At 37.7% G+C, this 21,442-nt stretch overlaps 1 protein-coding gene and 1 long non-coding RNA gene across 2 annotated transcripts in view; one reads left to right on the top strand and one right to left on the bottom strand.

Moving 5' to 3' along the window:
* The window catches only part of LOC112541486 (uncharacterized), a 147,816-nt gene that overhangs the window by 101,727 nt on the left and 24,647 nt on the right, over nucleotides 1-21,442 (top strand). The window lies entirely within an intron of this gene.
* Nucleotides 1-21,442, bottom strand: part of LOC112541489 (uncharacterized) — a 131,172-nt gene that overhangs the window by 73,092 nt on the left and 36,638 nt on the right. The window contains exon 4 of the mRNA XM_088132987.1: nucleotides 18,921-19,072. Coding sequence (XP_087989113.1) covers nucleotides 18,924-19,072 — 149 coding nt within the window. The 3' untranslated portion in view covers nucleotides 18,921-18,923. The remainder of the gene's footprint in view (nucleotides 1-18,920; nucleotides 19,073-21,442) is intronic.

Below are 21,442 nucleotides of genomic sequence, written 5' to 3' on the forward strand. Positions count from 1 at the left end.
TCCTCAGAAATTTCCACGGTTTTTTTTTTCGGTCCTCAGAACTTCAGAGTATTCTTTTGAAGAAATGAATGATTCTTCCACGTAGCAAGGCCATATTCATTAGAATATGGATAGCTGAATGTGCTTAAAATCTAATCCAAGAGCATGCCTAAGATACATATGCAGGCATATTTATAAAAATCTGAAAATTAATGGATATTCTAGGAATGTTGCCAGTTAAACTGCATTACATAAATTAATACCTTATTTAACTATTGACGTCTGCAAACATACATGCACACACAGGTCAGAATTTATCAGCATTTCCAACGTTTTCTCCTTCAGAAGAGAGCTGCATTAAAAATAAAAGAATAGTTTTTCACAGTAACACATATACATTATTTACCATGAAGGAAGGCAGTTTCTTCTCAAAATGTGCTCGTGCTAAGCTTCCTGTTGCAGAACTATGAAACGCAGAGCCATCTTAAAGGCAATTATGAAAAATGTTTGCCTCAAAATAAGAGCTGCATCAACGTCAAACATTTCCATTTTTTCTTATGGTTATGCTTGCTAGTAGATTTTACTGCTCATCGTGATTAAAACATCCCCACCAAGTCATTGTTCCTACACTTGAGGAGAATGCTCTGTTAAGTCATATAACTGGGTTTGTGTTCCTACATGGGGAGAGGAATTGTACATGTGTATATGTGTGTGTGCATGTGCGTGCACCTGTATTCATATCCACATCCACACATACCACCTGCCCATATATATTTATATATGTTCTTATATGCTTGCATGCACATTTATGTGTGAAGATAAGTACAGTCAAGCAGCAGACTGTTTATTTTTCAGGAGACTTTGTCAGCTGCTCCTATGTGCCCATCTTATAAATATTTCATGCCCAATATTTAATATTATTCGTTTCCCAAATCGGATCAGCTTTGAAATGCTCCTCAAAGTGAATTCTCTCCTAACAATGGTTTGATGCAAAAGCCTTTTTTCCTCTCTTAAGAAGAAGAGGTTGCACATGGTCTGCTGCCATAGCAGCATGAATAGTTCTTTTTTAATGGAAAATCAAAGATACTTTACATTAATTCAGAGAGAAGTGGTGGGAAGGGAGGAAGGAAAAGCTGGACACATACACACCTTGTGCTTCAAACATGGAAAAACAGCGTATCTTTCTTTCTCTGATTCTGTGATTATTACCCAGCCTGTTTTTGAGCTATAATGGGAAGTGACAAGTTTATGTAAATGATCCACCCAAGGATTTTGCTCTTATAAAACAGAGCAGTTACTCTGGGCTTTCTAATTATTTCATGCCTTGTGGTTCTGTGATAAGGCAGAGATGACGATACTTGGAAAGTCTATTGTGATTGACACACCACTGTCCCTGTGGAACTCATTAAGGTTTGTGTTTTATAAAGGGGGAAGAAAACCCTACCAGGCAAAAATAAAATAAAATAAAAATAAATCAACCATTTTTAAAAATCCCACTGGTGGTGGCTCTTTCTCTATTTATTTGTTTGGAATTCTGTGTTCATGGAAGAATCTTAAAATATAAGAAGGATTTCTGCTTGTTTACTCTGGAGAAACACTAGTTTTCAGCTTTTGTGTATTGACACTGTTTCCTAAGCTGATTATACCAAATGTTTGTATATATGCAAGGTCATTGAATGCGTTGTAAAATGTTCATTGAATAGTGTTATGAAGAATTAAAGGCTAGGCCACTTACCTTTTTTTCTTTTTTTTTAATTTATAGAATTACACTCATCTCCTTTCTTTTTCTGATTTTTTTTTTTCTTCCTAGCATTTTTCCTGCAGGTGCAGGGTCCACTTTTTCAGATCAACTGAGTGATGAAACTAGTGATAGTATGTACCTATGTACCATATATTCTCTTTTTTAATTATTGATTTCATCAGAGAACTGTTTGAATCATCCCATTCCAGATCATGATGTCAACGTTGAAAAAATTGTTAATAGAACTGTTTCCCAATTCATCCATATGAATAGTCTATCTGCTAATCAACCTAAGTCTGTCAAAATCAGTTATGATGTCAAAGTAAAACCAAATGGCAAACTATTGGGGAAGTCCACAAACTTTAGTGCAATTTTTTTCCTAGTGCATGAAGTTACGACACTATTAAGACTTTGCCCATATTCCTTGAACTGATTTCTCAGAATGGTGCCACTTATTCCTTCTACTCCTTTTTTCCAATTAGTATATACATATTCCAGTATCTGTGGTTTCAAACAAAATGACAAATTTCAGGTTGCATATCTGCTTATGTAGTTACAGATTGAAATAGAGGTAAAGAGATACAAATGATATAATAATATGCCTGTTGCCCGGAGAATATGGACTTTCATCATACCCTGCTGCTATGATTGCTGATTAGTAACCTGAGATATAGGTACTTAATGTAGATTTGTGCAATTCTTACTCTTTGACATAATTTTTTCACCTACTGATGAATGTTGAGATTGACCATACCAATTACATGATTGTGGGTATCTAGTCCTCTGCGTCACTGGGTTAGAAGATGTTGGTCAGGAACGATGGGTGCATCATTCAACAGCTCAACACATCTGGAGAACATCAGGTTGGATAAGACTGCTTACCACTTTTGCTAGTTGAGGTTCTTTTACCGAAAGATGCTGGCTAACTCTTATTGCATTTGTGTATTGTTACTGAGCAAAGGATCTTTTGCTGGAGAACTGATCAATCACATGATATTTGTGTTAAAACTCTCATATACTTTTCTCACAAGCATCAGTCTTTAAAAAAAGGTGGTATATTATCTGTAATCTAAAATGTTTCATTCAAGCAGATTAAGCAATTCTTCTAAGAACCCAGGAAGAAATAAAGTTAATAATACTGTTTGGTTGAGTTTGCATGATACACCAAACTGCAAATAGGCAAATACATTTTAACCTAGAGCATTGTGTGAACCCAGCCAATATGATTTCTTTTATAGTTCAGTGAGTTGTGCACCTGGGTTGATTGAACATTAGGTTAATTGATCCTGGAGAAATATGTTGTGCAAATATAGTCATGTTTTGGTAGCTTCTTTCGGACTCTTCCATTGACGAGAATATCATCAGATGCAGCTTTTGCTGGTATGCTTACAGTGACACGGTTAATTGTCTCAGCTGCTAAAGATATAGAACCTTATGTTCAGAAAACATCTGGCTGCCCTAACCCTCTGATTTCTGTGACTTAATATATTTTGGTCTGTTTTTAGTTAAACCTTAACAACCAAATTCAAATACAGTCACCTAGTTCACCTGTTATGCTAATCTATAATGTAGTTTGAGTTGGCTTAGCATGTTTTATGAATGGAGCAAATTGTGGCTTATGCAACAAACCTTGGTTAAACTAACCATTATTTATGTGTGTATTCATTCAGTGTTGATAATAGATTTATTAACAAGTTTTATAAAGTTACTTAGCAAGGTAGTTAAAATAAACATTTAACAGTGTCACTGGTCCAAACCCCCCCCCCCCCCCCAGCAATCAGGCAGTCTGAAAGCTGAATTGTATTCACGTGGTATGTACAGATAAAATAATTGTGGGCAAGTATGACAAAGTGAAGATCTTCCAAAAACTGGGTGTCATAGTAGTACAGTGTTTACTTAGCACTCTGGAAATCAGGTGTTATGCCTATTTTGTCCAGCTGAGTTTAATCCAGTTTCTGCCACAGATTTTATAAAATGTTTCTAAATGTTCCCTATGCTTTTATTGACAAGTGTAAGACATCCTTTTTTTAGAACTAGTTTCAGAACTACATTTTGATATTTTTAACATCATAAGTTAATCTTTACTGAGTGCTTCTTATCCCTAGACAAGCCACCTGCTAGCAACTTTTGCATGTTCTACTTTGAAATGTGCAATTATGGTAAGGCAAATGATTTTTTTTTTCTTTCCAAACTTAACATGGGCATTACTAATTTTCCTAACATTAGTTGGCTGGTTTCCTTTTCATCTTTATGCCACAACTATACCTTCCCCAGATGTCTTCTTCACTTAAAACACTAAACATTTAGGTACAGCAAGTCTTAATGAGTTTCAGCATAACCACAACAGAACAGACTTGCTCTTTCTAATTATGAGACATCCAAATATGGTAACAGAAAAAGGAAACTTGTCCAAAAGATACTAAGAAGATCCTTCCTTCCTTCCTCATCCCCAGAAGAGAGGTTAAAAAAAAGTCAAGATGGCAGCTGTGATTGTGTGGTCACAGCTGCAATCTTGGAAATTTTTTTACCCTCTCCTTCCCCCCCCCCCCACAGATCTCCCTACTTGCATGCTTCTTTCTTTCCCTCAAACACATGCACACACACACACACACATGCACACACACATAAACCATGAATTGGAATAAAGCTGGAGGAAAGAGAAGTGCTGCAGGGATCTAGCCAGTTTTCCTATTTCATATGTTAAGATCATTGATTCTCCTTCATCAAGAAGATTTGCCTGAGGAAACAGAGTACAGCTAAATGCCTGAAGATCAAAGCTTTGGCTGAGTCTTTCAATCAATGTAAACTTCAGCTTCTCTTCACCCTGCAATCGGGGGTGGGGGGTGGGGCATGAAACCCTACTCACTTTACTACTGGCCTGCCCTTAGAGACCCTCAGCATAAAGATACAGGTTGGGATGTGTAAAGCACCTGGAATTCAAAACATTTTGAATTTGAAATAGGTTTTCTGACTTTGTAAATGTTCTGACTTGGTTCTGACAGTTTCAGAAGTGTTCTGAACTCAAAAACAGAATCAATTCAAGCTTGAAACACTTCTGGGAATGCTTGGAACGGTATCAGAATAACACTGGAAAGGTCAGAACAGCTGCTTTGAACTCAGAATGGGGCATTTTGAACGCAAAATCAAGTGTTTTGAGCTAAAAGCACTTTGAATTTGAATGGCATACATAAATATATCAGAGCAACAGGTTAGGTTTTTCTTGCCTCTTTAGTCCAGAAAGGTCTATATGAGATGAAATTTCAAAGAAACAACTATCTTATATCAAATCAGACTAATATTTGGCCTTGCCTCATCAGGCAGCGGTTTAGAGGATTGGACAGGTATCTTTCCCACTTATTTCAGTTTATTAGATGTCAGTGATTAATCCTGGAATACTTGTCCGCTAAGTCATAACCACCCTGAAAGAAGATTTACATTATAGTTCTATGTATATAAGTTTATTTGGGATTTTTTTATCACCAAATATTTGGAGTTAAATATCACCAAATTAAAATATGGGCTTCCTACTTCCCAGTTTGCAAGAAGAGTTCTGCTTTTATAAAAGACCTCTCCTGTCTTCCACCACATGCAATACCCATATAGTACTAACATTTCCTCTTTAGAGTGCCCCAACCCTCCTGAATAGGTCTGAGCAGGTATGGACAGTGTCAAAGGGACAAAGAGACCACTCTGTGACACAACTGGATTTCATTCTGAGTTTCTTCCATTTGACATAACATACTCATGATTAGTGATGAAGAAATACAGTGGTACCTTGGGTTACGAATTTAATTCGTTCTGTGACTCTGGTCGCACCCCAAATTGGTCGCACCCCGAAGCAAATTTTCCCATAAGGTTCAATGTAATTACCGTTAATCCGTTCCGGTGTCCGCGGACCACGCGTCAGGGGCGGAAAAACGGCCGCGGACCACGCGGCAGGGCAGAAAAACGGCCGCGGACCACGCGGCAGGGCAGAAAAACGGCTGCGGACCACATGGAACAGGTGGAAAAACGGCCGCGGACCATGTGGAACGGGCGGAAAAACGGCCGCAGACCACGTGTCACGGCGGAAAATGGCCGTGGATCCGGTTCGTAACCCGAGGTAAATTTTTGCGGCCAGAGCTGGTCGCAACCCGAAAAGTTCGTTAGCAAAGGCATTCGTAACCCAAGGTACCACTGTATGATTGTTTCCTTGTTGGTGTCCTGGTCTTGAGGCTAGAAACCCATGAAGGCTCTGACTAAAACTCAGACTATAAGGGATGCAAGTTACCCTAATTTAGCAGAAACCACTATCCTAACAATGCCTGTCCTAATATTGCAATGCTCCCATCATCCATAAGGTCATATTCAGATTCTTCTATAGTTTCAGCCATTGTCCAGTCATGCAGCAGTATTAGGTTTTAGAAAGTATGAAGTGTTTTAAGTCTACAGTCAGCAATAGGTACGGTGAAATCACTTGGTTTTTAGTTTCTTAAGGCCTCAGTTGAGTTTAGATAATTCTTACCTCAACCCATGATTTCCTGCATTAAGCTCTCGACTATGAAATGCTCCATAAAAGAAGTTCAAAATGTGTGATAGCATGAAGACAGACTGCTTGTAGCTCAGTAAAGAATGTGTGTCATTCAACTACATTTCTGAAGTTCTGCACACCCCAAAAATGTAACTACCTTCCAGGGAATATTTTAGTTTAGATTTCTGCACTAAGAAAGATTCAGTAATGTACATGGCCCCTTTCAACTCTAAGATGTAATTGCTATCTAAGAAGTCTAGATTGAGTATAGATTGAACTTGGGAATGGTGGTATAAAACGATCTAAATATTTTTTTATAGACTACCCTAGCATAGTTCCTTCCTGATATGGATGATCACTCCAAGAATCTGGAGCTAGGACATCTGGAAAATAATCCATCCCCATTCACTTATTCACGTAATTTATTTGGACCCCACTCTTTCCACTCAAAACAATTCCCATACAAAAAAACCCCATCAATTATCACCAGCAATGATTGATTGACTAATTAGATGCCGTCAAGTTTGTGTTTATTCTTAGGGCCCACTTAGGCTTTCTCCAGTTGACTTTCTTCAACTTGGACTTCTGGGCCTCTCAGTAGGGTTTTCACTGCTGATGTAATTGAGTCCATCCACCTTGCTGCTAGTTGTCTTCTCTTTTCTTCCACTTTTTCCAGCATTAATCTGGTCATTTGTGCCAGTGAGAATTCTGAATTTATTTATTCTATTATCCTACCCCCCCATCCCCCGCTATCCATGGTATTCTCAAGAATTTTCTCTAACACCAAAGCTCAAAAGCATCAATATTTTTTCTATCCTGCTTTTTAAAAGTCCAGCTTTCACATATAGAGTGTCACAGGAGGTATAAACATGTCATGGAATCTGAATATCTTCCGAAGGCCTTCATTGCTACCTTGAATGCAGGTAATTGTTAAAAGGCAGAAGGTATCTACCACCTCAGTGTCTTCACTGTCAGTTCTAAAGCTGGTTGCATTACCTGTTGTCATTAGTTTACTCCTGATATATAATTGTAGTCCCATTTTTTTCACTGTGCTCCTTGTCTTTCTTTACTAGTGTCATCAGCATAGTGCAGGTTAGTGATGTTCCTTTCTCCAATTTTAAAATCATATTCTTCCAATCCAGCTTCCCTTAAAATATATTCAGCATATAAGTTGAATAAACAAGGAAAACTATACAGCCTTTTCTTACACCTTTGCCAACCAGTGTTTCACCTTGTTCTCTCTGATTTGTGGCTTCTTGTCCTATATATAGCTTTCACATGAGGACAACAAGATGTTCCATTTTCCTAAAGACGTCCCACACTTGACTTGACCTTTCTATAGTTAATGAAGTACATATTGGCACCTTTTTGTTATTCTTTGGATTTCTCAATTATTCAAAGTTCATTAGTGATAATATTCCTGTTTCCCAGCCTTTTCTGAACATCTGGCACTCAGAATGATAGAATCATAGGGTTGGAAGGGGCTTTGGAAGTCTTCCAGTCTAATCCCCTATCCAGTGCAGGAATCCTCAGACCAATCTGGACAAAGGGCTTTCCAGACTTTTCTTGAAAACCTCCAGCAATGGAGCACCCACAACTTCAAGAGGCAGGCTGTTCCATTGCTTAATAGTTCTCACAGTCAGGAAATTCCTCCTTAGTTCAAGTTTGGATCTCTCACTGTAAAGCTTCCACCCACTGGTTCTTTTCTTACCTTCAGGTGCTAGGAAGAATAAATCTCCCTCTTCCCTGTGACATCCCTTTATGTATTAGAAGATTGCTACATGTCTTCCCTTTCCATATAGGGCTCTAATCTATGCTGAGTGATCCTGATCATTGCTTTGCTAGCTTGTGAAATTAAGGCTATTGTGTGATAGTTTGCACACTCTGTTACTGTAAGTTTCTTTTCTTTGGTATTGGTATGAAGATTGATCTCTTCCAATCTGTGGCCAGTGTTATTCTTCAGATTCATTGGCATAGCTTGATTAGAAACTTTACTGACTCTTCTTCTATTGCTTGCCATATTTCTTTAGATATTCTACTAATTCCTGTAGACTTCCAACTTGGCAATGACTAGACTGCTGATCTAACTTCATATTGTAGTGCTAGAGGTTCTTGTAAATAGGGAATATCTTTTAAAGTATCTTGGATATTGCTATATGTACTATCCAGAATTACAGTTTTCTCCTTCCATCCCTGTTTGATTTTCTTTGAATCAGTTATTATAGAGGGCCTAGGGAATGGCTTTAAAGGACAGGAGGAAGAGCCATACCAAGGCAATGATCAGACAAGCAGGGCTTGAGTCTGTTCCAAGAAACAAATCTGAAAATTAATTTCTTGGTCTGGTCTATCTCATAGGGCTGACAGTTACTATCTGTCCATTGGTGTCCTTTAGCACACCAATTTGAGGTTAGAACCTCCTGAGTTTGGAGATCATTTGGAAAACTCTCCTTGTTTTCTGTATCAGTTTCTATCTTCAGTGTCTTTGCAGATGTCACTGTAATACTGCATCTAGTCTCTTCTAACAGGTCTCTGAAATTCCTTGTTAAGTTCCTTCCTGATATCTTTGTCTTTCTTGGCTTCTTTCCTCTTATTGGCAATTGCCATCATCTGTTCTGACATTCAGTTTGCTTTCTTATGTTTCTTGGTCTGTAGCAGTCTCTTTTCACATTCATCCTTCTTTGATCTCATTCTGCAATTCCTCTGGTTCCCTATCTATAAGATTCAGGACTTCAAAACCCTTCCTGATGTCTTCCTTGAAAATGGTGGGTATATGTTCAAGATCATATTGTGGAAACGGGTTGGCTGTGTTTTTCTGCTTGAGCTTGACTTGGAACTTGCACATGAGCAGTTTATGATCTTCCACAGTCAGCCTCTGGTCACATCTTTGCTGTTATAATTCAGTTCTTCACATCCCTATACCAATAATTTGATTTCTGTGTTCCACTGGGTGCTATCTGTATGTATAGGCATCATTTTGATTCTCAGAAGAATGTGTTAGAAATGAAAAAAAAATAATTGGATTGACAGAAACACCATTTCTGTTTTCTAGGTCATACAGTCCAAATACATTTTTCCTCATTATTTTAAATTTTTGGCATTCCAGTCTCCAACGATAAGCAGCGTACCTTACTTGCATATTCTGGTTATTTCAGACTGAAGTTGACAATACAACTTAACTACCTTTTCAGTGATTAAGGCATGAACTTGAATAACCATCATATTAAGGGGTTCTCCGTGAAATTTATATTACTTAGCCATTGACTGCAATGTACCCAATGTCTTCCTGCCTATGAAAGCAGTGATGTTCCTTCTTTGCTTTTCATGGCTTGAGTAGTAAACAGTCAATCCAATCCCAATCCATTTCAGTTCATGCTTCTTGCATTCTGTGTTCCTACTGTAATTCTGCTTTTGCAGCTTCAGATGTTCTTTCTCTGCCTGGTAATATCTGCAATAGTCTCTCACACTCATCAACCATAATGTTTCAGACCTACATACTTGAATGTCAGCTGGTCTCCCAGAGAGGGTTGGAGGTAGGCCAAAAGATAGACTAAATAGCATACTTCAAGCAAGGTGATACTCTTCTGTCTTTTATCATGTTAAGTTGTTAGAATTGTATTAGATTCTGCTACTGTTGCTGGTACCATAATCTAGGAAGGAAATCTAGAAAAAAAATCTTGGCTTATGGGAAAGATCACTACAATATTTTTTTTTCTTTTGTGCTATCTATGCAGACCACATTAGCTTTTTTTATCTCCTTAGATTAGTTTGTATGGTGCCTGACTGTCTTAGAATAAAGTCTGGGAATTTCCTGCAATGTGCATAATATGCTTGAGGTCTCTAGCTTTCAACATTTATTGCCAAAAAAGTAGGGTGTATTTTTTTGGCTTCTTTCCATTGTGATGTAATTCAGGGACTATGAAAAAGACGGAGATGGAAAACACCTTTGAGGTACTCTGTAGGAGTCATCTCAAACTGGATCATAAATTAAATAGGGACCATATTGGAATGCTCTATCTCACTAAAATGAGGGTACCAATGACATTCATTTCACAGCAATGCCAGTTACTGGGATATTCAACCGTAGTGTTATATATGTTGTTTTTTGTTTTCAGAATGACTATAAAGAAGGCATCTATCCACTTCTATACTTCAGCTCCTTTCTTAAAAGAGTAGGAATAAAGTCATTCACAGAACAGTTATCTAAAATCCTGCTACAAGCAAGTAATGAAATCAACTTTTAAAAAATGGGATAATACCCTGAATAAAACATTTTAAATATATAATTTAAAGGATAGCATTTTTCCATGAAAAGTGGGCCTACTAATTAAAATCTTCAGAAAATGTTTTTCAGGCAAAATAGAAGTATCCCATTTTTATAGGCTAGATGGTTGTAAAGGGGGCATTTTCACTAGGGGCATTTATAGATGGACCAGTACAGAGCTGCAGATTTTGTATCTTTGTACTATCAGGTCCTTCAATACTGTCTATTCTCCAATTTTAAAAACCCCTTTTTTTCAAATAGAACCAGGGATGCTTTACATATAAGATATATATTCTGTCACTGAATTAGACAGATTCTCCAGGTGAGATTTTTGGTATCTTGTAGCACCAGATGAATTGCTTTTTCTTCTCTGCTCGTTGAATTCCCATATGCCAGGTATAATGTGGAAATTATGGTACTGTACATTACATATGGAGCTGGACCTTTCCTCCTTGTGCATTCATGCCCTTGCTATTATAAATGCTATCTTATCTATCTATCTATCTATCTATCTATCTATCTATCTATCTATCTATCTATCTATCTACACACACACACACACACACACATATGGGATCACCAGGGAAAGCAAAAAGAATGAAGATGATGCCTGTGACTTGTGCAGTGGAACCCCTGTTCCTTTTTTTACAAATATATAGAGGACTGGGTTGGGGATGATTGGAACAACCATCTTGACTAGTTTGCCAGACACACAATTACCTCACAGTAAATCCAGTACTTAATTCCTAACAGTAAAAGGGACAAGAACTCAAATTGTGATAAAAGAAACAATAAGGTTAGGAAAGCTACAGGGACTACTTACTTGGTTCCCAAATAGGGAAAATAAATAGGGAGAAATAAATCCCAGGCAGAAACATTTAATTCAATTGCTGAGTCCCTGCAATATACTAATTCAAAACATGGTTTATTTGTTGGAGGTTCAGTGTGTTACATGAACCCTGCTAATGCAAACTAGGCTTCAGGGTTTAGTCTATTGTGTGAATCTAGTGGTTAAGTCAAAAATATGATTAAGCAAATTATGACATGGGGTGATTCTCGATTTTAAAAGGGAAACTGTTTTTCAAATTGCACAAAGATGAAACTGCCTGCTACATGATTAACAGAAATAAACAGTTAGTATATATCACAAAATGAACCCATCTCATGCAGTGCAGTCTACTATGCAATTGTATGACATGACTGAATCTTTTAATTTAAGAGGGTACTTTTAAAGAAGAAATTTACTTGAATGTGTTTTCCCTTTATGTAGTGTTATGACATAATAATGCATTCATGAACAGATGTGTAAATTATTAATTAACAATGAAAGCTGGGAAATGAAGTTTTTTAAAATTTATTATTAAATTTGTATGCCACCCATCTCCTCCAACGGGTGACTGTGGGCAGTTCACAATTAAAATCAAAAACCCATAAACAATTAAAAATACCCCATAAATAATTAAAATGAATTAATCCATTAAAAATCAACTATAAAAACAAACCCTATACATCCCACACCTTTTCTTTTAAAAAATCTCTGAGCTACTTCAAGTAAGTTTAACTTCAAATATTACTATCATAATCATTGGATTGGACCAACATTACTTGCCTAGAATATCATTGCAATTAATATCAGTAAACACCAACTCTCAAGACATGGATGTGTCCCCAGGATGGGAAGTTAGATTGTTAATTAGAGCCCTTGATGTGGTTATTATCAGACTAGATTGGTTTGGCTGCTTGACTGTTGCCTATGTTTTATATTACATTGTTTGTATTGTTTTTAAATGTTGTAAGCCACCTACAGCCACTATTGTGAGATGAGCAGCTATATGAATCAAACAATCAGTTTCATTAGCATTGTTATTGCCTTGAATTTCGCATAGGTCATCATGAAAAGTGTGAATGTGTGCCAGGAGTGGGAGTGTATGCTGCCTTTCCCCCCTTATTCACAAAATCCTACTATAAGCTTGTTTAGTAAATTAACCAAATTATCTTTTTCCCTGCAGCTGATTAGTTTAGGCAAAAGAGATTGTAATTACAAAGTCTGGGTGGTTTTATAAAAGCGATTCATTTACCAAACCTAGCTCAAAAATATATGAAGTAGAGGATACTGACATAATCCAAATTGTCTCCTTCTATTAAAGACCAGCACAAGATAACTCTGCAAACAAGGTTATGACAAGGCGGGTCACAATGGTTCATAAAATATATGTTCATAAAGGGCAAAAGATACTGGATAAGAGTGGACGTTACTCCAGCCTTGGAAAGGGATTTTGATTACAAACATTCAAAGGAGACACCCTTGAATAGAAAATTCAATTCCTATTCCATTGTACCCTTTTCCCATTAGCATATGAAAAGTGTAAAAATCTCTAGAAACCTTCCTTAGGATGATTCCCCGTAAAGCACTTAACATCAATCAGTTATTATGAAAAATCCAGTCCATGTTTCTGTCCAATGGCTGCATACCCATTTCTCCCTCTTTGAAAACATGTTCCTTTGCAAAGAGCAACCTGACAATAGGGGCCCAGGAAGCAGCTGGTTATTAAGTAGTGAGTGTTCTGTTTACAGAGGCCTCTATTTTGTAGCATCTTCTGTTTGAAAAGCCACCCAGTCCAAGCCAGCTCCAAGATAGAGAAACAAAGAAAGGACAGCAGAGCCTTAAAGGTGTCAATGAACAATTGGTTAGTAAACTCAGCAGCCCACAGAGTTCCCGGTCTTCCCCATTCAAATGGACTGTACGTGTCTACTGCATTGGTAGCAATAATTATGTTTTAAATGTGTGTCTAAATATATAAATTAGCCTACCTCAAGGTAGGGCAACACAAACTTTTGCCGTCTTTCCTTGATGGCGTATAAATGAAGACACCAGTCAATGTTGTAGTTCAGCATTGGGTGCCTTTCTCTGTCATTCACCTGGCATATCCTGATTCCCTAGCTGCCATGTCTTGTCCTGGACCCATTCTGCAGACTTAATTGGGAGAAAGAACTCCCTCAACATCAGCTGTACTGGAAAGACAGACTTGGCTTTCTTTTCATATCCAATAGTTGAAACAAATAATATTCTGATCAGATTGTTGTTGTTGTTATTTCCTTTGTGTGCCTTCAAGTCAGCAGTTTTCAAGGATGCAGCTTTCTTGGCAACATTTTCAGAAGTGGTTTGCCATGCCTCCTTTCTAGGGCTGAGACAGAGTGACTGGTCCAAAGTCATTCAGTTGGCTTCATGCTTAAGGCAGGACTAGGATTCATTCTCTCCCAGGTTCTGATCTGGTGCCTCTACAGCAACCACACACTGTATTGTTGTTGCTGTTATTTGCATGTAATAATCCACTATCAATTTTAGACTTAGTAAAGGACCATATTGAAGCACTTCCAGTTAACTGGAAGATGTAGTATTTCAGCACCATTAAAGGATGTTACTCTGGAAAACCCCTGGATCAGCATTTAAATAAATATTACATGGAGGGGGGCAAGCCATAAATCACACTGAGGCTCCACAACTTTATTTTTGTATCCCTTAAAGCTCTCAGGTTTATGCTGCCAAAACATGGAGCCAAATGGTTTCTGAAGTACAATTTGCAGCTTTATGAACGCAGGACTGAAAATAGGTATGTTGAGTTGAGCCCTATATGCTTCCTTTAGCTATGTTTCCTTCCTTTTTCTTATTTCATGCCTCTGATTTCTTTGGCTTACTATACCTTACTCCTCTGCATCCAGCCTTATATTGCTTATCCCAATAAGAAACAGCATGGTGTATGTTCATGGACGTACCTAGGCATACTTCAGAGCTTATACAAGCATAGCATATCCCTGCTTTGCCTTAAAATACCCTGACTTTGTTTTTCATGCTTCTAGGCCTGCATCCCAAATAAACATGTGAACATTTCGTTCCCATCCCTCCAGTGGCATTCTCATAATGTCTGTTGTAGCCCTTAGAACAGTGTTTCTCAACCTTGGCAACTTTAAGACAGGTAGACTTCAACTCCCAACTCCCAAATTCTGGGAGTTGAAGTCCACCTGTCTTAAAATTGCCAAGGTTGAGGAACACTGCCTTAGAAGCTAAAAAGAAAAAGAAGAAATGTGTCCCCAATTGCAAATAAGTTCCTCTTCCTCCCGTAGATTACTACATCTATTTTCTATTACTTTTCATTAACAGAGAAGCAACATTATTGGCAACGTGAAGAAGCTTTGGAGGAAGTCAGCCATAGTTTCCACTGGGTGTCAGAATTGTCTCCATACATGTAGCCAAACCTCTACCTCCAATTAAATAGCTGTGTGGCTTACACAAATCCTGCATTTTTGCTCTATCTGCTTTTTCTTGCCAAATGTCTTGACTCTCATCAAATCACAGAAAGAAAAATAATTATATTATGTATGATAAGCATGGGGTGGTTGCCCTGTTCATGAAGCCTTCAGGATGAAGAAGATGACAGTTCTTGGTTTTCCTTCACTTACACTAGAATGATTTAAGCCAAAGCTGAATCCTGACAGGCGCTTCCTGTCCTGCACACACTCCCTTGTCAGAGAGCTCTACAGAAGATATCAAAAGAGGATTAGCTGTGCTAGATGTCTGCCTGTCACTTGGAGTTGAAAATCTCTGCAGCACTAGCTAGATTCTATTTTTATATGTCTATAGCCCGGTACTATGCAGCAGCTTCTGAAAAAGGAATTTCATTCACACAATTTGCCAGATCTCTCCTGGGAAAAAGACCACAAACCAATTGTTCCTTGCTGAATTCCTAGACATTCCCAGAGGGCATTGCCTTTGTCCTGTGGCATCCTGTCTTAACCCTCCCCAAACTGATAATTCTATCCAGAAGTATAGGCTTCAGTTCCCAGAATTCTGATCAATGGCTATGCTGCCAGGGTAATTCTGGGAGTTAAAGTCCATATACCTGAAGCATACTCAAGTTGAAAAGGCTGAACTATTACATCCGATTTGCAGAACCCATACCAGAAGACCTCTAGGCTTCGCGCAGCGACTATCTATACTCATGGACAGTTTGTCATAAGTCATATCAATATAATTGCCCAGAACTATAAGAAACTTTTTCTGTGCATCCCTCATATCTCATACGTATGGTTATTCCTGTATTCCTAAGCCACCTTATCACCCAATACTGTTCTGGAGAAAACATCTCTTAGACATCATGACTGAGAAAGCAAAATAGCTAACATGTTATTTATATTCATTAATTACACCTTGCCTATTTTTAAATGCTGCAGCAACAATTATATTTTAATAATGAATGGATGGTTGTGGTAAATACTGCCTTCAAGAAATATACACATTTTTCATTAATTGCCAAATGCATGAAAGTTGGGTTAATAACATTATCTCAGACCATGGGTCATGTGATTATCTCTGTTCTGGCTTTAGGCCTAGCTGCTCAGCCTTAACTCTTACTTACTCTTACTCCTCAATTGGCACCAGGACAATTACTTCATAATCCTATATGCAGCAAATGTTCTTCATTTCTACTGCTCCTTCAGTTTTATAAATTACATCCATAACCTGTTTTTTTTTTTTCTCCTTTGATGACGGCACTCTGTAGACTCAAAGAGCTGACTTTTGCTCTTGCCAGATTTATCAGCAAGTTCTTATGCAGAACTAGAGTGATTTTTTTTCTTAAAAAAATCTTTGCAAGTTCGTAGTAAATTTTAAAATACTCATATCACTTAAAGATTATGCAGATTTATAGATACCTTTTCTGTATAGGAATATACAACTGTCTCAAGTGTGTTTAAGGATAGGAATGGGATGGATAGAGTCAAAGCTGGGCTGTCTGAACCAGAGTCAAATGTGGATGAGATCACCTCCCTTTTTCTCTTTCTCTCTGAAATTCTCCCCTTGCTTTCTTAGTCTTTTTCTCCAGCCAATAGATTGTCAGACAAGGGATAGATCTTTCTTGCTAGAGGTCTGAACTGATTACAAAGAGCTTTTGAAATATAGCTGAGGGTTGTGTATTAATTAAAAACATTGTACGGCAATTTTAAACCTGTCTGCAAAATACTAGAAAGATCTGACAATTAGTTCCCAGAATAGATATAGGAAGGAATCAAAGAACCGAGGAGTTGGAAAGCACTGCAAGAATCATCTAGTTCAACATCCTGAAATTTGCAGGAAGACCCATTAAACCATCCTCAAGAGGTAGTTATCTAACCTTTTCTTAAAAATATCCACAGATAGAGAACCCACAACCTCCCAAGGTAAACTGTTCCACAATTGTACAGATCTTACTGTCAGAAAGTTTTTCCTTGTATTTAATTGAACTCTGTGTTTGTTCCCAATCTAAGCTACTTAAATCACCATTTCCTTTAGTTATAGACAAAATAGGATTTAAGCTCCTCTTGATCATCTATTAAGATTTCTCCATTTGGAGTTATCAGTGAGCCCTTTACCTCCTTTGTGTTCCTCATATTTCTTCAACATATTTGACATATGTTGACAACATATTCTTCAACATATTCAAAGGATGTTGCTTTTCTTGCTAGCTTTAGCTGATTTTCCACTTTCACCTTCCTTTTCCCCTGCCTACATTTCTGAGCTGAAGTTTGTAGAGTGTAAGCCCTTCTTTCCATTTCCAAGAAAAAACTTGGCTTACATTATAGAAAGCATTTTCAAGAGAAATTTGGGGGGGAAGAACGATAAAAAATAGGATTTGTTTCCCTCTCAGCTAATCAGAATTTGTATCTATTGCTGCTGGGATCAGAACACCACTCATAATGGATCAGAACAAAAGACTACTCAAACCAGCCTTTTGTTCCACTATTCCCAGGTACCTCTAGAAAGTCCATGAAAAGGATACAAGTGCAATGCAACTTATACTCCCTGATTTTCAATCAGAGGCTGGATAGTCATCTATCAGGGATGGTGCAGTAAATCCTACAGTGTGCAGGGGTTGGATCTGATGATCTTTTAGGTTACTTCCAACTCTATGATTCCATGATTTTAAGAGGCATACAGTATGAGTGATCAACTAGCATGGAAAGCTTTGGATACATAAATCCATGTTTCTGTTCTGGAAGAGACTTTATCATACAGTATAATAGAAAACATATAGCTAAGCCAAAATTTTATCTCCCTAGAAGACTTTAAATTTTGCAGGAAGTATGAGTGTAGCGATTCTCATCACTGTTTCCGAAATGAAGGGAAGAGATGTAACTTAACTTGCTCCTGGCAGGTTCCCCCACATTTGACTACTGTTTAACAGAAATGTTACAAATACCATTCAGTGCATGAATCATAATCTGGGAAAGATAGGTTGAAGTGCTTTTGTATTGTGAACCTTTCTCTAGGAGCTCAAGAGGGCATGTACAATATAGGGATTCTCTTCTAATTTTATGTCCACAGCAACAGCCCCAGTTAGCTGAGAATGGGTGAGTGGACCCAAAGTCACTGAATTAAGCTCTATGGGAACTTAACTCTGGGTCTCCTCTTTCCAAATCCAGCACTTTAGCACTAGTTTGTAGACATAATCCTGTAACTTTAATTTCTAAAAAGTTAAGGAAAAGAAAAAGTATAAGGAAAAGCAAATGAACCTGGAATCAGAAGAGATGGCTTTCTCATTTGCCTTTGGGGCTGTAGGCATTTATATTTTAATGGATTTCTGTCCTTTAATTAAGGCACCAGAATGAATTCCTTTTGAAGCTAAGTATGTATCTGCCTAATTAAATGTCATTATCGATTATAGACCAGTGAATGAGGCAGACAAAGATGAACTACAAACCAATGTGAACTAATACCGGTACCTGGTACCTTTCCAGAACAAAACTGTTTATAGACACAGATGCAAAAGCACCATTTCTTAATTTCTCTTGGATTAGTTTGAGTTGATGAAAGAGTAAACTATCAAGTCATTCCAAAAGCAACCCTTTGAACCATTTTGAATCATTCATCAACAGATCTCTGCTTGTGGAACAATATAAAACATTTGATGTTCACTTTGAGAGTGCCAGGCTACTTTTAAGGAACAGGTACACTGTTTATTTTTAAATTGTTAGGTCAATCAGTTGGACGACAACTGAAGATAAAGAAAAATTGGTTTGGTTCTTTAGGTAAAGAAGTTGGAGGGAAACAAACAGGGTATCAGGAAGTGGTGAAGTAGCACTGCATCAGTCAACATCCTGCCCAATGCTGTAGTGGAAGGGAGAAGGCAGCATCCTGGGCTGTCAATGTCCTCCTTTCCTAAGAAAGATGGGAGATGAGATCATCATGGGCAGTGAGGTTCTTGGCTGTGCACTACAATATAGCTGTTCCACTGTGGCTCCTGGGATGCTGTTGGAAACCTTAGCAGGTTAGTTTTAAAGGACACTCATGAAAAGGAAAATAACCATTAGTGCTGTTCCATAAATGCACCCACAAGTTTTAATGAAGATTTTACTGTGGTTCACTAACTTGTACAAGAATTAATGAAAGTTCTCACCTGCTATTCTTGAGAATTTCTTTCCTTCTGGCACTGTGCTCTAATGTGAAATGTAAAATAGCTCTTCTTCTTTGGAAACTTTGGATCCACCTCAATATACAGAAGTGTATTATCTACTGTATGTTGCGCATCTCTGCTTGCAGAACTATACCCTAGGAGAACACAGAATTGAAGACACAATCTGAAGATACATCATGAACAATCTTGCTTAAATAATGATATTTGGTCATTTTTGTGTGGATGAAAGACTACAATTTGGGAAATCTTATATTAATTATATAAGTAATTAATTATATATGATATTACTTTGGCTCATTTTTTGACTTAAAAATAGCTAATAAGATAATTAAAGCAGAATATTAAAAACAATTAAAAAGTTGATACCACCATTAAAAAACACTATACACACACACATGCATACATCATCTATCCAGCTGATATGAACTGACAGGGTTGGCACGTTCCCTTCAATTAGACAGTATCAGCTTTCAGAACCCAGGAGGCATGCCTTCTCGCTCATGCTGCCATACTCTGGAATGAAGTTCCTCTGGCAATCCATGTGGCTCCCACCCTGACAGCACTCTGAAGGGTGTTGAAGACCTTGTTCTTCTCCCAGGCCATGAGCTAAGGTGGCTGGAGCCCCTCGTGAGTTCTGTTTTGGGCCAGATGTGCCACTTGTTTTTTACTCTGCTTTTACTTATTTATTTTTTTGCTGGCTGGGTTTTTGAATTGTGTTGAATAATATTTTCTTTGTCATATTATGAGCCACCCAGAGTTGAATAAATTAAAAAGTACATTACATTAAACATATAAAACATCATCAGTGCTATTTTTCTTCGACATGGTCCCTTGTTTTTAAACCGGATGTTGCATAGTACATCATATGTTCACTGTAGTTTAGCCTGGTTGGATGCATTACAATGACTCAGTCTAAGGCATCTAAAACACAATGTCTAAGGACTCTCATGATACCAGTTTCATCCAATATTGAAATAACCTAAACTATGATAGTATCCTCCTGTCTTCCTTTCCTGATAGTGGTCTCCATGCCTGTTGTAATTTTTGTCATTAAAGTTGTTAGAGTAGCTTCTTCTTTGAGTGAAAACGTTAACTGGATTTAGAAAAAAACACCCTTAGCATTTCACTGATCACATCATTTTTGTAATCCAGGCACAACATTACTTTAGTCCACTAGAAAGTATGCAATTGAAGCAACCTAATTATGAACACTGCTGTCTTTGAATTTCATCTGCAACAATTGTTCAGTTTTTACTTTCTATATTTGGGTCTGATAAACCACATCTATAGATCAGCCCACAGCAATGTTTTATGGGCAGATGTAAAACTAAGAAGTGAATGTTTATGGTAAGAAATGCTTGAACAGCCTTTAGTCAGGTTGGAGTGGGACAAATTGGCACCACTATAATTGAGTAATGTGATGGCTTCGGAATAAAATATTCAAGTCTATTAGCCCATCGTTCACTGTGCCATACTTCATTGATAGATCCTTCATAAAGAACTTCTGAATTCGGTTGCCTGTTTTTCTACTAAACCCCCAATTATTACTTCACTGATATCTTATTTTTAATTAATTAATTAATCAATGTTACATTGCTTGCATCCTGCCTAGTGAACAAACTCTAAGCAGCCCATGCCACATGACTGAAAACTCTAAGATGATGGCAGTCTTCAAATATCTGAAAGACCGTGATGCTGATAGTCTGGCAGTTCCTGAGACAGCAGGTCCACAATTTGGCAGTTCTCCTGAATTCACAGATACTACTATATGGACAGGTGGAGGACAGGGCCAGAAGGGTCTTTCCCTAGCTTCATGTGCCAGTTTGTAGGGGAATCATGGTAGAAGAAAAATATTCATTTCCTACCAGTGAATACCCATAAAGCATGTGGTTGGCTTCCTTAAGAAATAAAATGGTGGATTAAGATGAGCAGTGGCCTGATCCAGCAAAGCTACTCTTGTGTTCTTATTTTACAAAACATCCATCATCAGTATGTGTAGTGTTTTATGAAATATAAGATACCAGTGCTCTGTTCCAAAGAGCTTGCAATCTTTTTGCAGAGAAAACAACAGAAAGGGGAGAGAGCTGGAGGTAGGAAAGACAAGACAAGACTATGAGTTTGTTTCAGTAACATATGCTTAATTACAGAAAGGCTCACCAAAAGATGGGATATATGGAAAAGGCAGAATTATACAAGTGTTCTAGGAAGACATAAAGGGCAGGGTGTGTGTGAGAGAGAAAAAGAGTCATTTGAAGGACCATAATACTTTGGGACAACTGAGGATAAGCTAAAGAGCATGCCATCATACTTGCAATTAAACCTATTTTGAAATGCACATACTTGTTCATCAGTTTGTGACATAAACATTAAGAAATCATTAATCCAAATCAAAGTCAATTACTCCCACTATTCTCTAGTGCCAATGAGTTCTAAAAATCAGTTAAGCATTGCATGAAGAAATATTTTGTTTATCCTGAACCTATTGGCAAACAGTGCTCATTAGA

This window comes from Python bivittatus, unplaced genomic scaffold (genome assembly GCF_059951505.1).
Source record: "Python bivittatus isolate LINGU-HERP-01145 unplaced genomic scaffold, Pbiv_v1 ctg000070_np1212, whole genome shotgun sequence".
NCBI lineage: Eukaryota > Metazoa > Chordata > Lepidosauria > Squamata > Pythonidae > Python > Python bivittatus.